At 48.5% G+C, this 16,709-nt stretch overlaps 2 protein-coding genes across 2 annotated transcripts; both read right to left on the bottom strand.

Annotated features, from left to right (window-relative positions):
- Positions 1–1,409: 1,409 nt before the first annotated feature.
- LOC123405654 lies at positions 1,410–3,343 on the bottom strand. Its single transcript, XM_045099264.1, is given in 3 exon segments — positions 1,410–2,019; positions 2,389–2,669; positions 3,104–3,343. Coding segments are annotated over 3 exon segments (1,131 nt in total).
- Positions 3,344–4,600: 1,257 nt separating this feature from the next.
- LOC123402340 (E3 ubiquitin ligase BIG BROTHER-related-like) lies at positions 4,601–6,077 on the bottom strand. Its single transcript, XM_045096245.1, has one exon. The coding sequence runs from the start codon at positions 5,942–5,944 to the stop codon at positions 4,994–4,996; it is 951 nt and encodes a 316-aa protein (XP_044952180.1). The 5' UTR covers positions 5,945–6,077; the 3' UTR covers positions 4,601–4,993.
- Positions 6,078–16,709: the final 10,632 nt, after the last annotated feature.

The raw sequence follows: 16,709 nt of genomic DNA, 5'->3' as shown, positions 1-16,709 counted from the left end.
AAACAATATGCACATGTGACACATGATTTAACGTGGAAAAAACCTCCTCAAGTTGAGGAGTAAAAAACCATGGTTGTGGACCGACCGGTCCACACAACTTCACTATGAGAATGATGACTCCAAAGTCTTCTCTAGAACCTCTATAGAGAGTTACAACACACTCTCCACATTGCCAACCGGCCACATCAACAACAACCACAAGAGGCAAGATTTCAGCAAAGCAGAGTACATACAGTTTCTGTCGCCTTCAGTATTTTGTAAACTACTCTTAAGCCACTGAACCAAACAACACCAAACTTGGCAGACAAGTAGACACACGAGTTCCTGAGATCCCCTCAAAATTTTAGCTCCATCGGACACCGTGTGCCTACCCAAGTTGTTCATCTCCCAAAACTAATCTATTTTGAAACTGCAGCAGTCAGAGCTGACAAAACCACTCTCAAATATGATGCTTCACTCACCTAATCCTCAAACCAGCTAACCAGATCGAAGTACTAAAAGTAAGGAACATGCTCACCAAGTTGGAGATCGATCCAAGCACGTTTGAGCCTCCAATCACTAGCTTGAACACTATCTAGTCAGATGCATCAAATCTGAAGAGAACCTCCACTTGTTCTCCTTCCTCTCTCTCCCAGGTTGTGTTTTTATGTGGTCTTTCTCACTCTTGGAATGGAAGCCACCACAGGCAGGGGTGGAGTGGTTAGAGTTTTTTCTTTCTTCCTTTTCCTTAAAAGCACTCTCAATTGTTGTATGCAGCGATGATCAACGGTTTACATGTGTTGGACTCATGGGCTGATATTGGACTGCCAACGAACCTCCATGTGAAGGGAGTTAGCCCAACAGCCTTACGCTGAGTTTTACGTAAATCTCGAGCTGTCAAATTGTGATTGGAAATATGGGGAGGCAGGGCCCACCCTCCAAGAATTAGGAGGGGAGGGGGGATGTGGTGAAGGAGAGTTAGGCCAACTCCACCACGCGACCCCAAACGAATGTCCGTTTTTCCCGGATTCTGTCCGTTTGGGTAGGAAAATAGGGTCGTGTCCGGCCCTGTCTTGGGATGCGCTGCCCGTGTTCCCAGCGCGCGGCCGCATCCGTTTGCCCTATCTTGTCCGCCTCCAAAAGAACAACGCTTCAAATACCAGCGGCGTAGTTCATGCCAGCGGCCCTAGTTCACGCCCGCAACACAGCCAGCGGCCTACATGTCCTCGCCGGCAACAAAGCGAGCATCCGGCAACACAGCCAGCCTCCAAAATGAATATTTTTGTTCGCCGGCAACACAGCCAGCGGGCGGCAACACATCCAGCCTCCAAAATGAATATGTTTCTCGCCGACACACAACCAGTGGCCCAGCCAGCGGGCGGCACCCATGCCAGCCTCCAAAAAAGAACGACCACGTCTGATCGGACGACCTAGTTCAGGCCGCCGGCGTCGAACATCTCCTTCTGTCTGGCCTCGAACCAGCTCCTCGTCTTCTCGCTCATCTTGGTCAAGTCCACGCTCCTGATCGCAAGGGCCACCTCCTTCGCTTTGGTTGCGGCATTGGTGGCCTCGATGTTGAGCTGCCTCTTCCTGGCCTCGACATTGGCGGCCTCGATGTCGAGCTGCCTTTGTCGGGCCGCCTCCTCCAGGTCGATCTTCCTCTTCTTGGCCGCCTCCTCCATCTCAAGCTTCTTCCTTTGAAGCTCCAAGTATTGCTTCATTTGCTCGTCCTTGCTTTGCCGCTTCTTCTCGTCCCTCGTGTCCTTTTGAGACATCATGCCATGCAAAGTCTCATGCAAGGCCATGGATGCGGCATCACGTATGTCGTTCACCTTGGAGTTGCTCTTGCCCCTCGGCCTCTTCAACGCCTCGCCATCTCCACCTCCGGCAAACTTGGCCGTCTTCTTGCCTCTCTTCCTTTGAAGTTCACGATATTGATCCTTGAACTTAGGGCAACTGTTGATGATCGTCCAACAATGCGTAAGAGTGAATGGCTTGTCATTGTGCCGGGCCTTGCATGCTTTCAAAGATTGAAATGCCTACACCACATGATCAACAAGATTTGGACATGCAAACATATACAAGGCTGAAGCAAGGAAAGGACTAGGATGAGGAGAGCATACCATGTCCCCAATGCCGAGACCACTCACGGGTCGTGCTTCAACGCTCTCCAATGCGGCGCAATACCTGTTGCACTCTTGTTGGATGAACAACCACCTCTTTTGAATCGAGGTGATGCCACGGTCGCTTGAGATTTGATCGGGCTCAAACATCTTCCTTTCATGGAAAATTTTGTGGACTCTCGTCCAAAAAACTAGGCCCTTTTGTTGCGCGCCCGTCCTCGGATCTTGGCTAATCTCCATCCAACAATTGCAAATCAACTTGTCCTCATCTTGGGTGTATGAACCCGTGTGAATGCTCTTCTTCCTCTTTTGTGCTTCTGCTCTTTGGGTGAGCTCGTCGATGAACAATGGCTCACCACTAATATCAATGTCATTTCCTTCATCTTCATCACCATCACCTTCGCAATAGATGTCATCGTCTTCATGCCACGAGTCACCATGGTTGTAGTCAGCACGGTCGTCGGCCTCTTCATCAGCAACGAACTAGGCGCGACCATCCTAACTTTGGGTCTCCTCGGGATCGTAGGTACGGACATGCCCACCGTTGTAGATCACATCCTCCATGAACTGGGTGCAGTAGGGGTCGTCGACCAGTGCCATTGGCGTTGACATTTCGTCGAACAAAACGCGGGGGGACGGCATGGTGCCCGCAAACGGCGGTCGTGCTTGCTTTCTTTGCATCTCGACGGACGGCCAACCGCCGCTACTGGACCCAGGTGTGGCGTTGAGGTCGATGCAGGCCGAGGGGCGTGGGGTGGAAGGCGTGATCACGCTCACGTCCGGTGACCCCGAGAAACGGGTGTGGGCGTCGTGCCTTGGCGGGGGAAGCCGGGCGACATAGGCGTGTTCCGCAACGTCGGCGACTGGCAGTGCGGAGACCGGGCGACCGACGAGCCTGTGCTCGCCGGGCCGACGGCTGCTGCACAGAAACCGTCCGGACGACAAATGCCAAGCATGAGGAGGGCGTGCGCTTTGTTGACGATGGCCTCCTTCTCCTCGACCTCGGCCTTTCGCCGCGCGGCCTCCATCGCATCGCGCTCGGCAGCGAACTTGCACGCGGCGGCGTTGTCCTTCAAGACTGCCCTCCGGTTCCTCCTCTTCGCCGATTCCGCGTCCAACTTGGCGATCTCCTCCGGCGTGCACTCCGCCCGCGGCTTCCTTGGCGCCTTGGCCTTCTTCTTCTCGGCCATTCCGGGCTGGTCGACGGCCGGGCCACCGGAATTCGGGTGGGCGTCGGCCATGGACGGGGGAGAGAGGGGGACGACAGGACGTGGGAGGGTTTGGGGGGAAATGGCGTCAAAGGGGGCGTGGGTGGGTTTTACTTTGTGCCATCGACATGCGGGCCAGGGGCGGACAAACGCGCGTGTCCCACCCGTCCGCGCGTTGTTCATTTTCATCCAAAATCGATGCGAAGATGGGTCGGGGATGAGTCGAAAGCGGACACATAACGAACAAAAATCCATTTGCTTCCGCGCGCTGGGCTGTCTGTTTCGTTCGTTTTATCCCAAACGGACGCGCGCGGACAGGATGGGGTTGCGCGGTGGAGTTGGCCTTATGTAAGAGTTTGTAACTACGTTCGTAGATGTAGTATTATTGGTGTGACAAGTATGCAATGCAGTGAATTTTAAACATGACAACCAGACGCGTCCTATGATGCTCTGGGTGTGAGATTGCACCATCGCACGCACCCCCGTTGCGCGCACCGCATTCACCGTGCGCTCTACATCAACAAAGGAGCGGAACGGGGCCAGCTCCCTGAGAAGTCACGGTTCAAAGGGGACGGGACAAGCAAAGGCTGCCGATCGAATATTAGAATTGATGCATATGCATTGGTTCCTTCCGAGGGAGGAGACGAGGGGATCGATTCCATCCGTTGCACCGGGCCACCCCTTTTTCGAGCGAGCACGCCCTGCTTCCAAGCTACTATTACGTGTGGAAAACAAGCAAGCACATGCAGCAGTACGGTTCGGCAATCGGCATCCACGACGCCGGCGCGACGGCGAGCGGCGAGCGGTGGCCGCCTTTACACAAAAAACGGGCCGGGTTACGTTTGCGGAGACGAATGGGAGCGCCGCGCATCCCCGCTGTGTACTCCTCCCCTTCACGTCGCGACGCATACCTGCGAACGGCGACGCTGCTTCCATACGCAAAGCGGCGAGGCAAGGCAACAAGTGCCGCCGCCGGCGGCCTATCTTCCGACGGCAAAAGGGTTCCGCTGACCTTTCGCCAGGCAGGGTCAATACTCCGGCGATAGAGTACTACTACCTCAAGCGGCACGCCCTCGTGCAGAGCAAGAAGCACACGGGCTGGCAGCACGGATTTTCTCCTCGCTTCGGATTCAGGATGGTTCAGTGCCAGCAGAGTAGTGCATGGTCCTGTCCCGTGTCTCGTCAGAAACGGAGTTTCTCAAATTGAACTTTGCTGGAGGAATGAATTGAGCAGTTTGAGATTGTTTCTCCTTCCGCATGCCCAGATTAATAAGCGCAGAAAATCGCAAGGAGTTTGAATCTGTATATATTGCCGAGCCAAATCTTGATGTTGAATTACACTACTCCAATGGTACCGTATGAACTCAATTTTGGATACAGATATCGTTGAGGGACAGAGTGGAGGACGCGTCAGTGATTCTTATTCCTCCTCTACTCCCTGCTTTCCATTGGAAAAGAACAATCACAATCTCATCCGATTGCATGTTTGCATCTATACACACCATTATTCGAATCGAAAATGCACCTTATTCGTATCATTCTGTATGGAAAAAAAAACCCGCCAATTCACATCGATTTCATCCCGCTCCCCTTCATGATCAAAAAGAATTTCGGCAACACTCTGAACTATCGCAAATGCAGTGGCACCCGTGAAGCAAATTTACTGATCTCTTGATGTTTCGCCTAGTCATCATTCAGCAGGATGACCTCGGCCTGACGGGCGGCGATGCCGTGCCTGTCGCCGGCGGCCCGCCTGGCCTTCCACTTCTCGTAGTCGGGGTCGTCGGTGGGCAGCTCGTGGCGGCACAGCGGGCACGTGTTGCGGATGGCGAGCCACGGCAGGATGCAGGCGTCGTGGTAGAGGTGCGCGCACGGCAGCCTCCGGGCGCCCTCGCCGGCCTCGATGCCGTCCTTGCACACCGCGCACTGCGCGCCGCCCCGGACCGCGTCGGCCTCCGCGACCACCACCGTCGGGAGGCCCTCCACGGCGGCCTTCGCCGCCGCGCGCCCGCCCTTGGCCGGGGGCTCGTGCTCCGCCTCCGCGGCCAGCTGCCCGAACAGCATCCCGTCGTCGTCGTCGTCCGCGCCGCCGTCGAGGAAGTACGTCTCGATGCCGCCGCCGCCGGTGCCGTCGACGTCCTCGTCGATCATGAGGCCCCCCAGGCTGTTGGCGGCGAGGAGGACCTCCCACTCGATGCTCCGCGGCGCGGGGGGCTCGGCGGCCTCCTCGTGCCCCCGGACGGCGACCTGCTCCCACTCGTCGGAGTCGCTCAGCGCGAGGTCCCAGCGCTGGTGGGCGTCGTGCTCCTCGAGCTGCAGGCAGTCCCAGCAGAGCGGCAGGCCGGCCTCGTCCGGCGCATCCCAATCGGCGCCGTAGTCCTCGTCGTGGAAGTCGAGGCCGAGGAACGCCGCGGCGGTGTCCTGCCGGGCGGCGACGCAGCGGTCGATGCGGCGGGGAGGGAAGGGCGCGTCGGAGTCGGAGTCGGACAGGAGGGATGGGAAGGGCGGCCAGAAGGAGGGGAAGGTGACGGCGGAGGAGGAGGAGGAGGAGGAGGAGGATGCGGGGTCGTCGTCGTCGCCGCCGGCGGCGGCGAGCGGGAGGAGGAGGTGGTGGGAGAGCGAATTATTCGCCATTGGTGGCAGCACCCCAAAGGCAGGGTGGGGTGGGGACGTTTGGGCTGCCGGTGTCGCTCGCTCGCTCTCCCTCTCTTTGCCTTTCGTCCACTCGCTGCGCTGCGCCGCGCCTGTGGCTTTTGTTTTGTTTTGTTTTGTTTTCTCCCCCACTTTTTGTGCGCGCTTTAAAATTGGGATGGGATGGGATGGGATGGGTTTGGGCTGGGTTGGTGTACCGGACGCCCGGCGCCGGCGACGGGAACGAGGGGGGCGTGCAGCTCGTCTGCAGGTGAGCAATGGGTCCGTTGTGCTCGCTCGCTCCTGGGCCGAACCACGCCCGCCCATGCGTTTCTCTCTTTGATTGATAATAAAAACAGGGGAAAGTACGTGGATGAACCCAAGGGCCTATAAAATTGTAAGGAACCCATTTCAAAAAACTTATCTTTGAATGCCCAAAAATTCTGAAAAAGTTTAGCACGTACATCTTCACATTGTATGTGCGTGCAGTATTCTTGTGGGAAAATAACTTTTGTTTGGCATGTGCAAAAAAGACAAAAAAAAAAGTGTCGTGGAACATTATTTAGGAGCACTCAAATTTGTATTTTTCAATCGGTAAAATAAAAAACTTTATGCCTCACAGATATATTTTTTCAGACTTTTTGACATTTTAAAGCATGTTTTAAATGGGCTCATATGCCCATTGGTTAAGGACGTCCATAATCCTTCATGGCGTGCTTTATTGATTGGTAAAATGGATACATCGTGTGCTAGAAGATCAAGAATAAACATTGAAAGCTAAGAGAGCACCATTTGTTATATATGGTTCTCCACCTTGCTAGGCAATGCTAGTCTTCAAGAAAAATATCTATCCTTATACATCATTGCTTGTAATAAAAATAATACTATTGCACGGATGCTCAGCTCATCCCCGTCGAATATTTCGCTCAAGCGGGATTTGATTGGCACCCGACTTATATCATGACATAATCTCTTATCTTGTGTGGATTCAGTTAACTTGACCCAAGGTCGAAATGTGTTTCGTTGAAACATTATTACATCAGGACCCTTCATTGTAGACTATTAGCATGTTTGGGACTGTACTGCTCCTTAAAATTCAGCTCCTCTTAAGAAAAAACAAGCCAAACGGGGTAGCTTCACGATATGTCGCTCCGCAAAAAAACTAGAAATCTAGGGTACAACTTTGAAGTTTATATGAAGCTTTTGAGAGGGTAATCCAAAAAACTCTAGAAGCTGAAGTTGGTGGGAAATTACCCACCACTGCCAACAGTAAGTGGATACCCCTTCATTTCTCCCTCCTCAACCAATCAAATAGATTCTTTTCATCAAATTTTCTATTATTCTCCAAAATGAATTTAATGAAGTGAAACTAATTATAGTGAAGTAAAACAGTCCCAAACAGGCCCTATGTGAAGGTATTTGGTTTCCTTCCACGCCAAAATACACCTGGCTTGGGTGGTTCCTCGATTCTGCGTGTGAGTTGTTTGCTTCATGTCCTCGTCCAAAAGTTTCCTGTCCGGCCTAGCCATCTTCAGGTACTAGATCGTTGGTGGCGCGCGTTGCTGCGCCCGTCTATTTTGGCTCTTAGTTGGTAGGATATAAAGTTTGCTAAGAGATGGATCTTTAGTACTTACTGAAACAAGGAAAATTCCATGAGACATGCAACCTATCACATAATAGATCTTTACAACCTTTTCAGTAAATGAATGGCATATTATTTAGCCACTCAATTGATTGTTTCTCTACATCTTCTTCGATCGTTTCAGACTAAGTTCAAAAGACTTTCCATCATCAATTGCAAGAACCTTCTTGATGGCGAGCATGACACATGTTGGTAGTTTCATTGCAAGTCGAATTACATGTAGTTACCACTCACTTAAATCCAAGTGAGCACACAAGCAGAAAACAAAGAGATTGACATTTAGAGCAAATGTATTATAGTTGCTCAAGAAAAAAAATACAATGTATCTCGATGACAATTGGATTATCGTTTTTTGTTTTGTTTAAGGAATCACCAGTGGGGGAGATCTCCCATCTGAATGAATTAAGGCCAAGTCTATTACATAGACACGCTTGGGCATGAAGAGAAGTACAAGCGCCAAGAATTGGGATCAACCTTATGATCCGGTTTCATCAAAACGAAGGGACCAAATAGTGGAAGCCTTTAAGAACAGTGCGATTACCATTAAAGCACATAAGATTACACAATAGCAACTACAGAATCCAAAGATTGGATTTTAAACAAGAGGAATACTCATTGTTTAACCTATGATGCCTTGGTTGTTCACCATTAATATTGTAGGCAGTGTGGCATTGCAAATATAGTTTAGCAACCAATGTCCTTTTAATTAGATAAGGAAATGAAAAGTACCACATGGTCGAGGTGATTGATTTGACTTGATTGAGTAGCAAACTCGATCTATTCAACATTGCCTCCAAAATAAGAAGCCAGCTTTTTCATTGCACAATGGTTATGCTTGTTATTTATGAAGCCTCAAAACATAAAATATAGCAAAAGAGAAGATTTTTTGAATTTATACAACCAACAGAATGCAAAGTATGTACATGACAACACTCTAATAGTCTAAAAATTGCACAACTTGTTGTGATGAATCATTGTATCATTTGTGAGCTTGTTGACAATAGTGTGCATAAAGGTAGATAATGGTTCTGCTTGTTATTTATGAAGCCTCAAAACCTAAAATATAGCAAAAGAGAAGAATATTTGGATTTATACAACCAACATAATGCAAAGTATGTACATGACAACAATCTAATAGTCTAAAAATTGCACAACTTGTTGTGATGAATCATTGTATCATTTCTGAGCTTGTTGACAATAGTGTGCATAAAGGTAGATAATGATTCACACCATCTTGGTGCTTTCTTCAAATAAAAATGGCAGACACTTCAATATTCAAATCAAGATACTACTTACCTAAAAAAAGCAAGATCAAATACATTCTCTATTCCCATGTGAAGATTTTAGGAGTGATGAACTTCTAAGACCACATGCGATGCTATTACTGGTTGAGAAACTTCTCAGTATTCACCGCATAATCTTTGTTGTCTTGCATCATAAATTCATAGGCACAAAACTCTGATAACTAAGAATGTTGTACTGTAAATATTACCTTGTATTTATTGTTGATGGCATACACTTATTAGCAAGGTTACCAACTCTTATATAGAATGTCGTGACATCCGATTACCTCTCGCATATTGCCAAAGATAGAACATGAATGATATATATGTCCTCCTGGATTGCTCCCATCGACCATTCAGTAATTCTTCTGCAGCTGAACCAAAGTACCTCCTCGCCCATCTTTTGCATCTTCCCCATAAATCAACAATCATGCATTTTCTCTTGTAACTAAAATAGATCAAAGTAATAATTGTTGGTCTATAGAAGCTACATAATTTCAAATGGCACAACAAAAAGCAAGACATGCCCTGCAGATTAAGTAATGTGTATACAGAGGTGAACGGCAGATCATCAATGAAGTTACTATTTTTCTAAAATGCATCAAACATAGTGAGCACTTAAAAAAGTAGCGACGAGACTGTGTAAAAAAATAATAAGATAACTGCAGTGGTGTGGTTCACTCATTACTGTTCCATATGTCAACCTTTGACTGTCCACAGATTCACATGGAGAATACTTGAAAAAAAGATGACGATAGGGAGGGGACAAGTGGATGTGTTGGGCTCAAATAAAAATGAAACATGCACATAATAAAAATGAACAGAATTACTACATCATAGGATGTAGGTATTGGTAAACAATCATACATGTTCAGCAGCCATGGTTGTAGTTACCAATGATGCACACACTCTGAGCACGGAAATACCTGTAACAACAACAAGAAGTCAGCTGGATACATATGCAGCATGTATACGACATTAGAGGGAGTGAGAACACAGAAATATAGTGGAAAAGTTGAAAATATAAGCAAAGAAAATGTCTGAACAATGGCTGGAAATCCGAGACGGAATAGAGAAAGGAATTTATCCACTGCATCATATTATATGAGCAATGTGAGGATGTATTAACACATCGAGAAATATCAACAAGAGGACTTACCAACACATTTATGGAGGAAATGATTCACCAGGAGGGAGACAATCAACCTTCATCAGCACATGCAGCAGAACAGTAGAGTACCTCCATCAGTCGCTGCCGGCGGTTGGTGCATCTTAGTTTTATTGTTGAGTGGTTGTTAGCACCATCTCCTAGAACACAGAGTTTTAATGGCAATCCATCCCATACGAATTGCCCTAAATAGGTATATGCTACTCCGTGATCTGTCATGCCATCCGGAATAGCTATATTACCTCAACGATATCTCTTGATCATTATCTATTAACAATTGTATGGAATAGGTGATGTGCCCTCATTGTCCAGTTATGAAGTTGTACTTTCTGAAATTGTTGGTTCTTGGGTGGCTGATATATGTCAATGGAATCAGAGGCGCCCCTGCAAAAGCACACAACAATGATATTCTTTAGGAGATTATAAGCATATTTGTCTATAAGGCGCCCTCACTCAACGCAGTATTTTCCAAAGATTGAGGAACAACAGGAGATTCATTAAGAGAAATATTTCTCAGCGAGGAAATCTAAACAGTAACATCAAATCACAAACTACAGGGAAGTTTCCAAGTTAACGACAAGTAGAGCTGATGCATGTATACTCATTAGGTTCTCCTAATATTTGCAGGTCACCCACAAGGTAGTGGCTGTTGAGCGTGAGGTTCCAAACTAATCCATAGATCCAATCTGAACTTCAGCCCAAAATTTAATAATGATGTTATGGCGGGGCAGAGTCGAGGTGATGGGCTCCAACCGTGCGAGGAGGTGTGTGTGTGGGGGGGGGGGGTGAGTGATACCTCGAGGTGGCCGGTGTAATGGTGGGATTCTGGGTCGCAATGGGGATGGCAGCCGGGGACGCTTGTAGTAAATTCAGGATCTCGCTGGCTTCAGCACCGCGACGGCGGCGGTACACCACTAGTTTGTCCATCAGTAGAGAGAACGCTAGGTCGGGGAGGAGGTCACCTGAGGGAGGAGTAACGAACCAGGAGGTGGCGGAACTGTGGCAGCGCGTGATCGCACACATCATGGGAGAGAGATGAGAGGTCAGGGAGACGGGACGGCTTTCTTCTCCTCTGTATCGAGCACATCCCATCGAGCAAACAGTTTTCAGCGATCGATGTGTACCTAAATGGGCTTGCATAACAACCCGTAGAAGCCCAATTAACCACGGGCCTTAGAAAAAGTCTGCAGAATAGCTGCCTATTAGGACAGCCAGCCCAAATCACGGTAAACTCCCACTTAGATGATGATCTGACGGCCAGAAACTAATCAAACACGAAATCCGACGGCTAGAAACGTTGGGGCGTGAGAGAGCTTTCGTTAGGCTCAGTTTTACTGTCCTAAATGTAATTAGCCAGGTCCACTTAGCAGAAAAATGAAAGAAAAATATATTTAGCCAAGGCAACCGGATTAGCCTGGTCCATGTATCTCTCTCCGTACGCCTGGCGGGTTGCAACAGTGGCCTTGAGGTAATTAAAGCCTAGCAGTTGTACGGTGTCTTATTTGAAAACACTTTAAACATTCAGGTCACATTAGCCAGGCCATGAACAGGAACCAAACAAACAGCCACAAGTCAAGCCTGGCCAGGAAAAAATGTCCTTCCCCTCAGGCTGTATCGAGGCAACTTTTTACCCCAAGCAGGATGGTCAAGCCTCAAACCAAACATGCCCTGTATCCCGCGCTCGCTCATTTCGATATACCGATGAGTGAGTTAATTACAAGTGTAATACAACAACTTGCTCCATATTAATAGATTCATACATAAACTTAAAAACTCCGTAAAACTCATACACAAACTTGTTTTCTATAATAGTTGACTACAAAATAACCTGACTAGATACATGTGACGCATCACGTCAGAATTTGGCACGCGTCAGGCCCTGTGTGTTTTATAAAAGAAACCTAAAAGCTAGATTATTAGAGTGTATTGGTCCTGAGTTGAGTGCGCGGATAGAAATATTTTGAGAGCAACCCCATTATCACAGTTTTATGAATCAACCTCGCTAACCCTCCCGAAAGCCCTGATCACCTCGCTCCTCGAGCTCTCCAAGGCGATCAACAGTGTACCGTTTCGAACCCATTGAAGGATAGGGAGGCGGTATGTGGCCGGCCATACGGGCGGCGGCCGAGTTTGCGTTGGTATATGGTATGTGTTGATTCCCTCTTTTCCCCACGCCCTTGCCGGGTCGCTTCTTTCCTCTATTTCGTTAGGTTTTGTGGGCAGGGATGATCATCCTTTTTTTATGCATGGATTCGGCGATTGGGGACTTTTTTGCGCATGGATCCGTCGATTGGTGACCTTGACCAACAAGTGAACGTCTGATTGTCCAGATTTCAGTTGAGAATGGAGGGTAGTGTGATGAACGTCTCATTCTATGGGAAGGCAAAGTAGATATGATAGATATTGTTGATATTGGACAGTGCCATGCGTGATTATCATACCAACAATACTGCTATGGATTTAGTATTGCTATATGAAAAGTATTGATTTTTGAAGAAGACTCTAAACTTTCACTAATTTAGGACTGAAATTTGATAGTGGCTATCTCTGAATTTTGTGCGGAGCAGTCTGATTTTTATGTCACGGAACATATACATGAAACTGTAGTTTGTAGTATTAAATTTTAAGTTGAGCATTGCCAGGGACGACACTTACTGGTTGACTGATCTTTGAACGACACTATGCATCAAACCATGCATTAGTATTAGTTAGTGTTGTACAGTCGCCGGATCAAGCGTCATCTGCAAATTAACCATGCAGCGGTATTGCACTAAGCGTCGGCCATAGAGTAGTTCTATTTTAAGTTGAACAAGTCGTGGTGCCTTGCAATTAACTTTGTGACTAAATTTTCTGTGCACTAGAACTGAATTTTCTAAATATTATGTCACTAAACATATACATGAAACTGCCGCGTGTTCGTGTATGAGTTACAACAATCGACATGTCACATGCGGAGATGTTTTGTAGTTAATTGTTACAGCAATCGAGTTCGTGTATGAGCTTTATGTGGTGTTTAAGTTTATGTACGAATCTGTTAATTTTGAGCAAGTTATTATATCACATGTGTATTTAACTCCACCGATGAGTAATGACAAGAACATTTGGAAGATGAAGGTTTCACTAAAAATTAAAATCGGCATGTGGTATATTTATAGGGGAGTTGTGCCAATCAAAGAGAACCTCACACAATGTAAATGAGCAAGCAGTGAAGAGTGTTACTTTTAGTCACGAGGGGACAGTCAAACACCTCTTTTTTAATGCAAGTTTGCACGTTTTACTTGACAAGTCTTTTTTAATGCAAGTTTGCACGTTTTACTTGGCAAGTCATCAAAACAGCATCGAATTTGTATCCTCAAGGAGGCGAATTTAGGTTCCTATTTATTCTTGAGGATTAGACTTTTCTGGTACTCACACACTTATTAAGGACTAAGCTTGGTGCGTAAGTGAGACTAAAAATCGTAGTACTCATATTTAAAAGGTTGTATGCATCCCTAGTTGGTGCAGTGACCGGAAAAGTAAAATTCTCCCTCATTTCTAAGAACATGTATCTCGTGACCCCCGTGTCGCCTCCCTGGCGGCTCGAGGGAAGAAACCCTAGCCACCACAGCTACCTCCCTTCTTCCTTCATCGTCGTGTCATCATCGGAAGGTGCCTCTCGGCGAGGCTCTAGTTGGTGCGCCTCGGGCTCGTGCCCATGGCTGCACGATGGAGGAGCGAGGCTTGGGCTAGGGCGCTCAATGGAGATGTAGGACATGGGCAGGGGCATGAAGTGGCATCTGGTGGTGTCGGAGCGACATGGTTTGTGCTACTGGGTGCGGCGAGCAGGTGCAAACGACCACGCCAAGGTGTTGCGTGTGCGCGCGCGTGATCCATCGCAGCTGGGTTGGCGCTCGGCTGCGGCTGCATCGTGTTGCACATGCGCATGATGGATCTGGGCTGCGTGCGGCTAGGCATGGGTCGGGACACTCGAAAGCTTCCATGAAAGGCAGTAACCGGCTTCGGCGGCTGGATATGGAAGGCTCTCCGCCCAAAAATTCTGCTCTCCGTTGGGAAGTGGAACACGACAACGAGGTACTGGCCTTTCTCAGACGAGGGCCAGCCGGCGAAGCTACGGTTCATGGCTTGACGGCGGGTCGGGGGTTCCTGACCCAAATCTGTTCCCCTCTAGCGGTGGTCCTCGGGTTCTTGCGCCAAGACGGTATTCTACTTGATGACCGACCCTCATTGATCTTATCGTTGATGAGTTCCAGAAGGCTCCTTTGGTGATTTTTATTGGGTGTTTGACGCGTGTAGATTGCTGGATTGGACGGGATTTGGTCAAGTGTGTCCCTGTTTATCCCTGTGTGGCTTCAGGAGGGTGTGACGCGAAGCTTCATTGTTTGCTGGCATTACAGGAAACATGGGTATTTCAATTTCCATGGTGAAGATGGTGGCAAGGAAAGTCATAGTAGCTGAGGTCTCAGGCCTAGTAATAGCGAATCGAGTCTTGGTAGTGATGAGGACTTTGCTTGGTGATCTGTGACTCGTAGCAGTGACATCGACAAGTGGGGCCGACAACACGGGCGGAGTATAGAGTCTTACCTTTCATGGTGAAAACCCAAGGCCTTTGTCGGTGTAAAAACCGGCAGATCTCGGGTAGGGGGTCCCGAACTTTGGACCTTAGATCGATGGATTGCAGGAGAGAGAGTGGGACAATGTTTACCCAGGTTCAGGCCCTCGTGAGGAGGTAAAATCCTACATCCTGCTTGATTATATTGATGTAGATGTTGATTACAAAATGTACCTCGAGATCGTGTATCCTAAGCCCTAGGTGGAATAATCCCCTACATGGACGAGGACCACTGGTTTATATAGTCACCGAGAGGGCCTAGGGTTACATGCAACCGACCTAGTCTACTTTACTTGGTCGCCACGCCAGTCTTCGGGGTTCTCCTTTATTGAATATGAGACAATCGCGCAACCCAACCCAGGATAGGCATAACCCATCAGGCCGACCTCTTACTAGTAAGACGACTACTTGAGGATCCCTTAATCCCGGACTCCCTCAGTAGCCCCTGAACTAGCTTTCAACGCCGATGTGCAGGGTCTTCGGATGATTACGCCCAAAGTGTTCGGCTTGCAAGGCGAGTTCCTTTGTCTCCTCCGAGCAAGAAATGATGGTCTTGGTCTTCGGCTAGCTCGCGATTACCGAAGCGTTGCAGGGCCCAAAACTTTTAATTATCCACAAAGATTAACGATATTTCTCGATTCTCGCGTGCTTTCGTAGAGGAAAACACTTCTCACAATCTTTAATGGAACCGTTCCTTATAGCAAACCGGAGTAGCGCCCTTTATAAATAGATCAAAATCCATCTTGAGGCCCCATCACATCTCAGCCTCGCCAAGAAACCCTAGAGCTCTCAACACTCCTGAAATCATGGTTGGTTCTTCTTCGCTCCCCCCTCGGCCCCTTCCAGGGACTGGGCGAGTTGCTCTGTCTCTCTCCTCCGCCTGCATGAGCTACAAACGCATGGATATCTCCCCCAATCAGATCTCGCACCCACTCGTGTTGGTCTGGCCTCTATTGACGGGAAGGCCTTTGTAGAAATCTTTGCTTCCCCACACGGGGGAGAGCGGGTTTGCCTCGTTCCCTTCCTGCTGCGAGGGGTGAGATTCCCCATTCACCCATTCTTAAGGGGTTTACTGGAATTTTACGGGCTGAATCTCCACATCCTCCATATCTTAGGATTAATGGCGTTATGCGAGATGTTCTTGGGTTGCAAACTCCCACTTTGATCTCTGGAGAAGGTATTTCTGCGTCGTTCCTTGAACTAGAGAAATGGCAATCCAGGAAGTGGGCGGAGCCGAAGTGTGGCGTATAGCCTCCACCGGAAACCCAATAGGGACACCGAAGAAATAACTCGACGAGTGGCCTTCAGAGTGGTTATATATCGAGGATGTTCCCCTATTCGATTCAGTTTGGAGGGGCCTTCCCGAGTCCTCCGCGGATCCTTTGAAGAAGCGATTTAGCTGGAGGCTGAAGAGTCTCTCCCAAGAGGAGAGTTCCGAAGTACAACGTCTATCCGCTAAGATCAAGGTGCTCACTCATTGCGGACTAACCATCGTTGATGCAATGGACGCGACGATTACCCGGTGCATCGAGCCGCTCCAACAACGTACACATCCCTTGTGGTGTTACAGCGGGACGAGCGATTCCACCCGATCCAGAAGGCAAGGACTAAAAGACCAGAAAGCCTTAGCGGCCATCCTAGCCGACTCTTCAAAGGGGAGAAAGAGGATTTTAACTGCCTCGTCACCAAGGACGCCTACTCGGCTTACAATCCTATTGAATACGTAAGTGTGCTGATGTTCAAAGTTTCGGGCATTCACTCCCTTTATTGTTCAATTTATAATTTCTACCCCTTCCTTGCAGCCTTGGAAGTGCTGGGTCGAGACGGTAAAATGTCTCGCGCCTCAGCCTGAGGACTATGCCCGTGACGACAATCATCGGTTTCATGAAGACCCAGAGCTTTCGATCATTTTCGAGGACTGGTGTTTTACCAGGATGGATTTGACGAACAAAGGGTAGCCCTTGTAGCTGACAACCCCAGTTCCCTGCCTCTTTGGGGAGTAAGAGAAAAGCAATGGCCCAGCAAGGGGCCGTGCCTAGGGGTCGTCATAGTGCTCGCCGATCCAC

The sequence above is a fragment of the Hordeum vulgare genome, chromosome 6H (genome assembly GCF_904849725.1).
Source record: "Hordeum vulgare subsp. vulgare chromosome 6H, MorexV3_pseudomolecules_assembly, whole genome shotgun sequence".
In the NCBI taxonomy this organism is placed as follows: Eukaryota; Viridiplantae; Streptophyta; class Magnoliopsida; order Poales; family Poaceae; genus Hordeum; species Hordeum vulgare.
Note: the sequence above shows the minus strand (reverse complement) of the source record. Positions and strands in the feature narration are given on the sequence as shown.